We start from the raw sequence: 13,069 nt of genomic DNA on the forward strand, positions 1-13,069 counted from the left end.
AAAACAAATACCTCTGCATCGAACGAGACTATAGTACATGAGCTATTGTCACCAGCTCCAGTCACAGAAGGTGAAAAAATCCATCACATCTTAAGCGCATGGCGAGATCTCAACACCGTCTACAAAAGCACGACCACCGATTAAAAAAAAAAAAAAGCTCTCTTATTTTCTTTGCGTGCTTTTTCAACAGTGGGCCACAATTTCAGCCTTCTCTCTTTGTCGGCCGGAGACAAGACCTCAGTGATCCTCAGATGGTTGTTCTTCAAAAAGTCCGCATCTTTGGCAGCGCGCAGACAGCATCCCTGAAGAATCGTGAAGTGAACTGGAAGATTATTCCTCTAGGTGTGTTGTTCTTTGAATTATTACAACCAAGTCGGTGCGCCACGTCCACGACATCAGGTAGTTTGTCTTTGTATTGCGGTAAAAGACACTGGCAAACTTTGATGACCTCATGACGAACATCCTCAACTCCTTTCTCTTGAAGCCCATGAATTCTCAAATTCCATCTGCACGAATAGCTTTCCAACAAGGTTAGATGTCTTTTTTGCTCCTTAGCACACTTGTCAGCTTGTTTCAGATGAGATTCGGCGTGAGTAACTTTATGTTTCAAGGCATTGATGTCGGTGCAAATAAACTCAATTGTTTCCTTTAGTCCGGTGATTTGTTTCGTGTTTGCATTGACTTCCTCTTTCATTTCATTAATTATGCTTGAGTTTCTTTCCACCCGCTTTTCTAGTGCATCTGATCTGTTCTGCACCAGCCGAGAAATTTCCGAGATCTGTGAGAGGATGACCGTTGTGTCTCTATCTACAGTTCTACGTTGTTTGGGGGCTGGAGACTTACATGGAGTTTCCGGGAGAGATGGAAATTCTTCATCCGCCAGCATAAATTCGTTCGGATCAGTGTGTTGTTTGAGATAGTCATGTAAGTTGTCTGTAATCAGATCACTGGAAGGGACTTTCATAAAAGTTTCAGCCACCTGCGTGCTGCTGCTAGTTTTGCTAGCAGTGTTAACATTAACACTTTGGTCGGACTTTCCAGCCTTCTTTTCCGCACTTTTCCTTTTTTCAGATCCACCCATCGTTGTCTCCGACGAATCACTGTATTATTAGAGTAAGCTATCTTTCACAGTCTTTTTGCAACAACGTTGTAAACCAATTTATGTATTTGGGAATGCAGAGCTTATCAAAACGCGTGCAATCAAGGAGCCATCTTGGAACCTCCCCCTTAAAGTTTAAATTTGCTTCAGTTGACAGAGAGGTATGAAAGCGTAAACCCGGTTAGTAAGATATTTTGGTGTTTGTTTGTTTTTTCGTTTTTAAAGAAATATCGGACCAACACTGTGAACAAGAGGGTAATAAAATTAAGAACATTTTAATTGCATGCATTCTTGCTTTGTAATGTTCACGCAAGTGTTTGTTATTGGTCCTGACCGCTCAGTTGTTGCTTTTCCTGTAGAGCAAGCGTAACTTTATTTTTTTTATTTGCTTTTTGGGTTATCTTTCATTTAGTTCACCTTACTGCAAACAAGTATCCCCCCCTCATTAATACTGAATTCTGCTCACAGATATTAACAAATGGGTTTGTTATGTGTACCTGACTTCTTGGTGCATACAGACCGCGTTCTGGAGTTCAAAAACAGTCGGGCCGCAGCTGAATGGTACAGAATGCATGGCCCTCGAAACGTATTAATAAACGGTATTTAAATTAGCACACTGTCTCAAAAACCGAGAAATATCCAGCTGCAGACCGGCAGCAGTGCCAGAACCGTAGCCACAGAACGGAAGTGAGGGGCGGAGCATACGTTCTTAACGGAGTCGCGCCACCTATGGTTTTGGAGCATAATTTTTTTTATTATATGCAAAACGTCATACTTTTAAATAAGGCCACTTTTCAGTTCGTCCATGTATAAGTTATAATGATACAGTAAGGTACAGTACAATAAGCATTTTAAAACAATCTTGTGTAGTATTATTGTATAATGTTATCCGTTTCATTGTATTATGTGAGTATTATTTCCTGTTCGTGATGTTAGAAATAATGCTTAAAGAAACTTGGGCATTTAATATGAAATATACTTTAATCTCAACATTCAAAAAAAAATGTTTATTATAAAGCCAAGAACTTGTGCAGCATGCACTTTTCTATATTGGGGCAGTGGTGGCTCAGGGGTTAAGGCTCTGGGTTACTGAACAGAAGATCAGGGGTTCAAGCCCTAGCACTGCCAAGATGCCACTGTTGGGCCCTTGAGCAAGACCCTTGACCCTATCTGCTCCAGGGGCACTGTATCATGGCTGACCCTGCACTCTGACCCCAGCTTGGCTGGGATATGTGAAAAAAAAAGAATTTCACTGTATATGTTCAAATGTATAATGTGTGATAAATAAAAAAATAAAATTAAAAATTAAATTATATGAAAACTAAAACATTTCAATAAAAATATAACTACAAGATATTATTATAAAAAATAAAAAAAAAATTGTCATGCCCATTTTGTCATGACATTCCTGCAAAAATAAATCCATGTCATCCCTGAACACAAAATGAAATGTGAAGGTGCTCTTTGGAAGATTGTTGAGGGCCTTTTCCTTGTCCTCTTCATCCATTGTAAGGAACAGAGGCTCTTCCACTGGGCCCCTGAGCAGATGTCTGTTGGAATAGAGCCATTTCACAGCTTCTGTCATGTGTCGGATTACTGGGAGCTCCTTCATTAGAGAATGTTAAAGAAAAATGTAATTGTAATATTTATTATAAATGTAATATTTTCAAAGATATATATACACAGATAAATATGTGTGTCTATATTTGAGACATACCTCACTGCTGCTAAATGTAGCTTGTTCTCCACTTGGTAGGGCCTCTTGAAGGGTTTCTCTGCTGTAACATACATTTCTTGGTTAATTTAGAATTGGTCGGAAGGGGGTGCAAATGTAATGGTGGGCTGGAGGCAATGTCCAGTATCTACCTTTCAGAGAAATCCCCAAAGTTCTCCAGAAGAATAAGATTCCACCATATCCGTATGTTTGGAATGTCACACTGGAAGACAAAAATATAGAGAAATCTTGAAATATCAACTGCTACAACATCATAAAGTTAAATTACTTGAACTGTAATTACTTACAGATGTAAAATCAAAGGGTGCTCCCAAAACAAGATGTAGAGCATACTGAAAAACAACAAAAATCAAGAAAATTCTCTCTGTAAATGTCATAAATAAAAATCGCTTCCTTGTTCCTTCTTTAACTACTACTTAAGAAGCACACCAATCATTGGTTTATTTATATCAAAACATAATTTGTTTCACCATCAACATGAGGACTCCACAGTCCACACCACCAATTTGTTGGGGGACATCCTAAAAAAAGGAGAAGCATGAGGTTAAATGTAAGGGTTTGACACTTGTCCCAACTTTAGCAGACTTCTTTATATCCAACCTTGTTTTTCAGTAGCATCCATGTGCCAGGAGCAATTTTGGCTGTCATCTTACTGCAACAAAAATACACAAATAATAAAAAGATTTCTTAATATGCAAAGTTACACTGTGCGGCACAAACAGTTTGAAACTCTGAATCCATGCAAAATCACAGCAGTCACCAGTATTTGGGTCTTTCTTGTAACAACTGTCACAGCATGCAAAATCAGAACATCATGCAAGTAATCACTAAGCAAGCTTCTTAAACTCTTGAACGGCACACTCTGAATGGCAAAGCTTGAACGCAATATTACGCAATATTAATATTTTTACACTGGTAAAATATGCTAAAATATATTGTGACTACAATTTTATCACCATTCATTTAGATAAATCATTAAATTTAGAGGGTAAACGTATATCTTACTATTTTAATTTATTTCCTACTACAATAATCTGCAAAGCCAATATCTTGAAACAATTTTTCTAATTTGTTTCACCTTCACTTTTTTAATACACATACACCCATTATTATTTTGTGGGCCTCAAATTCTTATACATACCTATTCTTATACATACTTGCCCCCTTTTTTGGGCTCATACACTCATTCTTAGTCCTTTTATTATTTAAGGCTCACTCTCTCATCCACTCCTCTCAAGTGCAACAATAACTGTGCCGCTCTGTTTAGTCACACTCAAGTGAAGGTCCAGGAGTCACCCACTGTCCACAAGATACAGTTTATTTTCTCATACAGCCACATTCACAGATATACTCACACAGACAATTACACATCCACATACACTTTTCCTATTCTACACTCCCTTGAGTGACACAAGTTCTGCTTTTCACTGATACACTTCCTCAACACAGTGAAAAGCAATGTCCTGCAGGACTTTTGCCTACTCCATCAAAACCTCTGTGATTCACTTCCTCAACACAACAGAGCATTACCCACATAACTTTTACACATACACATTTCCTATTCTACACTCCCTTGAATTCTGATTTCACTGATACACTTCCTCAACACAATGAAAAAAGCAATATCCTGCAGGATATTTACCTACCTGGTCAAAACCTCTGTGATTCACTTCCTCAACACAACAGAGGGTTACCTGCAGGAATTTTTATCTGCTTTCATTTACTGCTATCCGTCAAGGCCCTCTTAACAGTAAAAACAGATCATTGTGTTGGGCCTCATGTATTCAGATAGAAGACAAAGGCAGGCCTTACACAGTTGTAAAACCTAACTCAGCCCCCACACACCAAGTCGTAAATCTTACTGATAAAAACCGCGCCAAAATCAAACAAAGGGAGTCCAAAACAGACTACAAATCCCATGAAGCCTTGCTCACTAAAGGATCGAACTCTCAACTCCTATTGGTTGAGGCACACAACAGAACGTCCCTCAAACCATGACATCATCAGGAGTAGAAATAACTCTGAAATGCTTCCAGGATTTGCTTCCAGCAACTTTGTTTGCAGTGTGTAGCTCATCGCTGCTCTCAGGTGCAACCTCATGGCACAAGGAAGTAACGTCCGACTTGAAACTGTGGCCATACAATCTCCATCTCGCTGGACGAGTTGAGATTACTCTGTGTTCAACCGAACACTCTAACAGATCCGAAGGAGACCGCCGAGCAATCCGCATTTTCATCCGTTTGCCTGCAGAAGTGAAGAGATTTCTCTTCCATCTTCAATCAAGTCGACATTTCTGAGTTCTCCGCCAGCCCGCTGAGAATCAACAGCCGTGCCCGCCGACAGAGCAAGGAAACGGCCTCCCGTCATCACACGAGCCTCAAGGAACCATGTCGGATTTAAAGGACGGATGAACACACATTTTGCATCCTCATGCGATTCAAGTAAGAGGTTTACGTCTGGGCAGAGATAGAATATTATTGTGTGTTATTCTTGTGTTTCAAGGTTTTTGCTTGTACAGTTTACGGACCACCATGTCCACTCATTAATACTCATGGTATTAATTATCACAAATTTGTTTTGCTGTGTTGTGGTCCAACCAAATTGGACTGTTGTGCATTTTCGCCATCGCGGGTGAAACCGGCAAACTGAGTTATCCATTATAGAGTCAAAGAACGCGGGACTTTTACGAGCCGTCCACCGCGTCTCTGAGTGATAAACTAACAGCTGCTTTCTCTCCCACGATCGCGAAATCGGCTTTAGGGCCGTCACTTAATTCTCTCTCTCTCTCGTACTAACCACACATACATACACACACACACACACTCGCTCTCACACACACACACCCTCATGTGTTACAGAATTATTTTTATTTCCATATCTAATCATATCACTGTTTAGTTTGTAGTTGTAAGTCGGAAGTTTATTGACTGCATTGTATTAATTATTAATTGATATTACTGCCGTTTGCCTGCAGAAGTGAAGAGATTAAAGATTTCTCTTCCATCTTCAATCAAATCGACGTTTCTGATTTCTCCGCCAGCCCGCCGAGAATCAGCAGCCGTACCGCCCGTCGACAGAGCGAGGAAACGGCCTCCCGTCATCACCCAAGCCTCGAGGAACCGAGTCTGAGTTAAAGGATGGATGAACACACATTCCACCTGCATCCTCATGCGATTCAAGTAAGAGGTTTACGTCTGGGCAGAGATAGAATATTATAGTGTGTTATTCTTGTGTACCAAGGTATTGCTTGTACAGTTTACGGACCGCCATGTCCGCTTATTATTCATACTCAGGGTATTAATTATCATGAATTTGATTTGCTGTATTGTGGTCCAACAACACTGGGCTGTTGTGCATTTCTGCCATCGCGGGTGAGACCGGCAAACTGAGTTTATCCATTAAAGAATCAAAGAACACGGAACGGTTTACGAGCCGTCCACCGCGTCTCTGAGTGATAAACTAACAGCTGCTTCCTCTCCCACGATCGCAAAATCGGCTTTGGGGCTGTCACTTTATTCTCTCTCTCTCTCTCTCTCTCTCTCGTACTAACCGCATGCACGCACGCACGCACGCATGCGCGCGTGAAGCTATCTGCTTTTGGCTAGTAGATAGCTTCGTGATATAGCTCAGCTTTGTCCCTAAGCTACCATTGACTGGTTTCTCTCCGCCCACATTCGCGGTCATATTCCCTGGCCGGAAGTCTCGTGTGACATAATCTCCACGAGAGTCACGTCCGCCATTTTGTGCACGTCCCTCCTTATACACACACAAACACACACACTCTCACACACACACACCCTCATGTGTTATAGGATTATTTTGATTTCCATATCTAATCATATCACTGTTTAGTTTGTAGTTGTAAGTCGAAAGTTTATTGACTGCATTGTATTAATTATTAATTGATATTACTGCATAAATAAACTTTGTTATATTACAAAGAGAAGTGTTTTGGTTTGTTTTGCATACACCTGTGTCATGCTGACGGGATGTCAGTGCTCGGATTCAAGCCTTCATTCATTGTCATATGAATACGTCATATTATGTGACTACACATTTATTTAGCTTACAACCTATTAGCTAAGTCTTGACTTAAGAACTGGAGGTACAACTAAATTAAGCACTGGCTTGGTTACAAATTAACTAGTATTTACTAAGCACTTAGTTTTAACATTACATCCCAACTTAAGTGTTACCTTACGCATAGTTCTCATTTAGTACAAGCATATAATTATACTGAGAATGAATGAACACTAGTTATCAGCAATAATTGTGAAGTAAATGGCTGAATTTCACTTAAAAAAAATTTCTTTCAGGCAGTAGTTGGCAGTGAAGAGTGCGTTTTGCCTCTTCTGGTTCGTGCAGCTTTCATTCTGTGCAGGGACGTTCATGGCAGGAGCCCTTTGCACTTGGCTGCCTCTTGTGGTCATGCAGGGTTACTGGGCTCTTACTGGAGGCAGCATCTGCCTCAGACCCGCTTTACCCTCTGCTGGACTACACTGGCTACAAACCTGTTCACTGGGCATCTTACCATGGTAAGTACACATGCTACTTCTTTAATTAAATATGACGAAACTGCAGCGTCATCGATTAATAAGTATAGCAATGAATGACAAATCTCTCACAATGAACATCAGAGCATCAATGACTGCTTGCATATATCTTTTTTAAGGGCACAGAGACTGTTTGGAAGCTTTACTTGAATATAAATCATCATGATCATCAAGATGGCACCGCCTCGGTGTGTAGCTCTTCAGTTCTTTTGTTGTTTTTGTTTGTTTGTCCTGTGTTTAGTAATATTTTTCCAGTCAGTTTTACCAGGGACGAACTGCTGAACATTCGGCAGCATATACCAGACAACCTTTTCCCGGTTTTTGAATATTCGGACGTTTTGCTGGACATTTTAGTCGGAGGCGCAGCTGTGTTTAAACGCGCTATGAGATCCAGGCAAGGGAGACGAGCAGGCACGCTGGTCAGGCTCTGTCGGTGCGGCTTTCGAACGACACTGCCGAGCGAATCTCCGCTCTCTTCCTATCAAAACGGACGAACTACATCTCCTCACCTGTACAAACAAGGACTTTTCAAACTCTGCTGCCTTCTGCTTCACAGAAACCTGGCTGAGTGGAGCCATTCCGGACAGCGCGTTACATCTACCGGGCTTTCAGCTGTTCAGAGTTGATCGCATCGCGGAGTTAATGGGGAAAACGAGAGGCGGTGGAACATGCTTTTACATCAATGAAAGTTGGTGTACAGATGTAACAACATTAAAGAGGATGTGCTGTCCTAATTTGGAAGTGCTCTTTTTTAACTGTAAGCCGTTCTACTCGCCACAGGAGTTTTCCTCATTTATTCTGGTGAGTGCGTATATCGCGCCAAATGCGTGTGTGAACACAGCGCTGCAACAGCTGACTGATCAAATCACAGACACAGAACAACAATACCCGGACTCAGTTATTATTATTCTTGGGGATTTTAACAAAGCAAATCTCACACGTGAACTGCCCAAATACAAACAGCACATTACATGCCCCACCAGAGACAGGAACATACTGGATCATTGCTACACAACAATAAAGGATGCATATCGCTCTGTCCCTAGAGCAGCTTTGGGACTCTCTGATCACTGTCTGGTTCATCTTCTTCCAACCTACAGGCAGAAATTAAAATCAACCAAGCCAATAGTAAGGACTGTAAAGAGATGGACCAGTGAAGCAGAGCTGGAACTACAAGCCTGCTTTGATTGCACAGATTGGAGTGTTTTTGAGGCTGCAGCCACAGACCTGGACGAGCTCACAGATACTGTTACATCATATATCAGTTTCTGTGAGGATATGTGCATTCCTACTAGGACTTATTTAACATTTAACAACGACAAACCGTGGTTTACAGCAGAGCTCAGGCAGCTTCGTCAGGCCAAAGAGGATGCTTACAGGGGTGGGGATAAAGTCTTGTACAATCAGGCCAGGAACACACTGAACAAGGAAATCAGAGATTCTAAAAGAAGATACTCTGAGAAGCTGAAAAACAAGTTTTCAGCTAACGACCCTGCATCAGTGTGGAGTGGCATGAAACAACTCACAAATTACAGGACTCCTACCCCCAACATTGTGGTGGACCAACAACTGGCTGATGACCTGAATGTGTTCTACTGCAGATTTGAAAGGCCCAGTCTCACACCCCACACCCACTCTGACCTTCACACAAACACCAACACCTCCTGCAACCCCCCTCCTCCTCCCCCCTCCTGCTACTCAACCTTTACTTAAGATCTGTGAAGATGATGTGAGCCGCGTCTTTCGGAAACAAAAGACGAGGAAAGCTTCAGGCCCAGATGGCGTCTCGCCAGCATGTCTTCGATCTTGTGCTAACCAGCTGGCCCCCATCTTCACACAGATCTTCAATAGATCACAGGAGCAGTAAGAAGTCCCATGTTGCTTCAAATGCTCAATCATCATTCCTATCCCAAAGAAACCAAAAATCACAGGACTTAATGACTACAGACCTGTCGCCCTGACATCTGTGGTCATGAAATCATTTGAGAGACTGGTGTTGGCCCACCTGAAGAACATCACTGGACCCTTTCTAGATCCCCTTCAATTTGCTTATTGAGCAAACAGGCCTGTGGATGATGCAGTCAACATGGGATTGCATCATATCCTGCAACATCTGGACAGACCAGGGACATTTGCAAGGATCCTTTTTGTGGGCTTCAGATTGGCTTTCAACACCATCATCCCAGCTATACTCCAGAATAAATTACACCAACCCTCTGTTCCCTCTGTCAGTGGATTACCAGCTTTCTGACGGACAGGCAGCAGCTTGTGAGACAGAGGAAACTCACTTCTATCAGGAAGACTTGCAGACTTGAGTTAAAGATGACATTTATTTGATGAATATAAAACAGAAAATGTAATGTCTCTCTTTGGCGTAAGCCCTGTCTGACGGTCTGAAGAAATTGTACTCGGAACCGTCCTATCCTGCCGGAGATAGGAGGCAGGGGCGAGGAGCCTACCCCGTACAGGACGGGACTCAACTGGTGGTGGTGGAGGTTGCCGTGTTAGCACACTGAAACAGCAATGTGATAGATTCTGAGCAGACTAATAAAGCAATGGCTTACATGTAATTGGCTAGGAGTTACCTAGCTAATGGTGCGATGATGTACAGCTGCTAGTCTTCCTGCTAGAACTACGCTGCGCTTACATTTCCAGCACCTGTACAATCAGCACTGGTGCCCCCCTGGGATGTGTGCTCTCCCCACTACACTTCTCCCTCTACACCAATGACTGCATCGCCAAGGACCCCTCTGTTAAGCTCCTGAAGTTTGCAGACGACACCACTGTCATCGGCCTCATCCGAGATGACGATGAGTCTGCATACAGAAGGGAGGTTGAACAGCTGGCTGTCTGGTGCAGTCAAAACAACCTTGAGCTGAACATGCTCAAAACGGTGGAGATGATTGTGGACTTTAGGAGGAACACCCCAACACTGACCCCCATTCTAAACAGCACTGTGGCAGCAGTGGAGTCTTTCAGGTTCCTGGGCACTACCATTTCACATGACCTGAAGTGGGAGACACACATTGACTCCATTGTGAAAAAGGCCCAGCAGAGGTTGTACTTCCTTCGCCAGCTGAGGAAGTTCAACCTGCCACAGGCGCTGCTGATACAGTTCTACTCAGCAGTCATTGAGTCTGTCCTCTGCACTTCAATAACTGTCTGGTTTGGTTCAGCTACGAAATCAGACGTCAGAAGACTACAAAGGACAGTTGGGACTGCTGAGAGGATTATTGGTTGCCCCCTGCCCGCCCCCCTTCAAGAACTATACACTTCCAATGTGAGGAAAAAGGCTGGAAAAATCACTCTGGACCCCACTCACCCTGCCCATTACCTTTTTGAACTGTTGCCTTCTGGCTGACGCTTCAGAGCTCTGAGCACCAGAACCGTCAGGCACAGGAACAGATTTTCCCTCAGGCTATCCATCTTATGAACAGTTAAATTGCCCTATTGAGCAATAACTATGTGCAATACACAGTTTAGTCTTTTTTTATATTTATCCAACACATACAACCTCTTCTGCCATTTCATTCTTCTAAAAAAAACAAAATTTTTTCTGTATTTTGCACTGAACATAACAGATAGCAGATTTGTATTAGATTTGCACTACGTATGTGTATGTATGTGTGTGTATGTACATATGTGTACAATTATTTTATTTTATTTTTATCATTATCTATGTCTTTGTTGGGCCTCATGTATTCAGATAGAAGACAAAGGCAGGCCTAACAGTAAAAAACATTCCTCAAGCCCCTACCTTCTAAGTCGTAAATCTTACTGATAAAAATCGTGCCAAAATCAAACAAAGGGAGTCCAAAACAGACTACAGATCCATGAAGCCTTGCCCTCTAAAGGATCGAGCTCTCAACTCCTATTGGATGAGGCACACAACAGAATGTCCCTCAAACATGACATCATCAGGACTTCAAATAATTCTGAAATGCTTCCAAAGTGGCTTCCAGCGACTTAGTTCACCGAATACGGACGTAGCTTTTTGCTGCTCTCCGGTGCAGCCTCGTGGCATAAGGAAGTAATGTCCGACTTGAAACTGTAGCCATACAATCTCCATCTCGCTGGACGAGTTGAGATTACTCTGTGTTCAACCGAACACTCTAACGGATCCGAAGGAGACCGCCAAGCAATTCGCATCTTCATCCGTTGGCCTACAGAAGAGATTAAAGATTTCTCTTCCATCTTCAATCAAGTCGTCATTTCTGAGTTCTCCGCCAGCCCGCCGAGAATCAACAGCCATACCGGCCGCCGACAATCAACAGCCGTACCGCCCGCCGACAGCGCGAGGAAACGACCTCTCGTCATCACACGAGCCTCAAGGAACCGGGTCAAAGTTAAAGGACGGAGGAAAACACATTCTACCTGTGTCCTCATGCGATTCAAGTAAGAGGTTACGTCTGGGCAGAGATAGAATATTATAGTGTGTTATTCTTGTGTTTCAAGGATTTTGCTTGTACAGTTTACGGACCGCCATGTCCGCTCATTATTAATACTCAGGATATTAATTATCACGAATTTGTTTTGCTGTATTGTGGTCCAACCAAATTGGACTGTTGTGCATTTTCGCCATCGCGGGTGAGACAGCAACTGAGTTCATCCATTAAAGAGTCAAATAACAAGGGACTTTTACGAGCCCCGCTCGTAAAACCGCGTCTCTGAGTGATGAACACGGCTGCTTTATCTCCAGCTATCGCGAAATCAGCTTTCGGGCTGTCACTTAATCATCTCTCTCTCTCTCTCTCTCTCTCTCTCCTCACTAACCACACGGTCACACACACACCTTATGTGTTATAGGATTATTTTTATTTCCATATCTAATCATATCACTGTTTAGTTTGTAGTTGTAAGTTGGAAGTTTATGGACTGCATTGTATTAATTATTAATTGATATTACTGCATAAATAAACTTTTGTTTATATTACAAAGAGAAGTGTTTTGGTTTGTTTTGCATACGCCTGTGTCATGCTGACGGGATGTCAGTGCTCGGATTCAAACCTTCATTCATTGTTTTTTTCCCGAAAATCGATATTCTTCGGATGTCGATTTTCCTAAGAAAACAATCTAATATTGAGACTGTTTTAATATTCGGTTATTAGTCCCTGATTGCAGGGTGGTGCCCCGTCAATGTTAATCCTTATTAATATTCTATTGATTTTTGATAATTGATAATTATCTTTGATTGAATTTGAATGATCAATAAGATAGTGTTAATTTTAATTGTTTCATCGACGTTAACAATTAACGATTATCTTTGATAACTGTTGATTTAAAGGATTAAAAAAAGCTAACATTGATTCTCATCAATGTTCTATTGATATTAATAATTATCTTTGATAATTATTAATTATTGCTAATAACCAAACTTGCTCCTAAACGTAGCACACTACATTTACTGGAGTCCCATATGAGGTTTTAATGAGTTAGATACAATTAATTAATTTAAATATTGATTAATAACTACAGAAATAATTATTAATTATTTCTGATAGTAACACTGATCTAAACAACCAGTAAAGCCCTACATCTTGCTGCTGTTTTTGTAGTGTTTTTGTATAGTTGTTCACTGGAAGCTCCTGTCACCAAGACAAATTCCTTGTATGTGTAAGCATACTTGGCAATAAAGCTGATTCTGATTCTAAATCATCAAGCATCCAGGAAGGAAGTTACATT

At 41.7% G+C, this 13,069-nt stretch overlaps 1 protein-coding gene and 1 long non-coding RNA gene across 6 annotated transcripts in view; one reads left to right on the top strand and one right to left on the bottom strand.

The window, feature by feature from the left end:
- Positions 1–13,069, top strand: part of LOC127425992 (uncharacterized) — a 40,857-nt gene that overhangs the window by 12,558 nt on the left and 15,230 nt on the right. The window contains exons 2-4 of one of the 3 annotated variants that reach the window (XR_007894720.1): positions 5,809–6,013; positions 7,151–7,369; positions 7,507–7,575. This is a non-coding gene — a long non-coding RNA (uncharacterized LOC127425992). The remainder of the gene's footprint in view (positions 1–5,808; positions 6,014–7,150; positions 7,370–7,506; positions 7,576–13,069) is intronic. The other 2 variants (XR_007894718.1, XR_007894719.1) reach the window with 2 other exon arrangements.
- The window catches only part of LOC127425983 (uncharacterized), a 29,553-nt gene continuing 17,414 nt past the window's right edge, over positions 931–13,069 (bottom strand). For 2 of the 3 annotated variants that reach the window (XM_051672389.1, XM_051672386.1), the window contains exons 2-7: positions 3,435–3,486; positions 3,305–3,355; positions 3,122–3,166; positions 2,966–3,036; positions 2,817–2,877; positions 931–2,705 (exon numbers count right to left, since the gene is read on the bottom strand). In XM_051672389.1, coding sequence (XP_051528349.1) covers positions 2,421–2,705; positions 2,817–2,877; positions 2,966–3,036; positions 3,122–3,166; positions 3,305–3,355; positions 3,435–3,482 — 561 coding nt within the window. In that variant the 5' untranslated portion in view covers positions 3,483–3,486 and the 3' untranslated portion in view covers positions 931–2,420. The remainder of the gene's footprint in view (positions 2,706–2,816; positions 2,878–2,965; positions 3,037–3,121; positions 3,167–3,304; positions 3,356–3,434; positions 3,487–13,069) is intronic. The other variant, XM_051672387.1, reaches the window with a different exon arrangement.

Source organism: Myxocyprinus asiaticus, chromosome 35 (genome assembly GCF_019703515.2).
Source record: "Myxocyprinus asiaticus isolate MX2 ecotype Aquarium Trade chromosome 35, UBuf_Myxa_2, whole genome shotgun sequence".
NCBI classification, from domain to species: Eukaryota; Metazoa; Chordata; class Actinopteri; order Cypriniformes; family Catostomidae; genus Myxocyprinus; species Myxocyprinus asiaticus.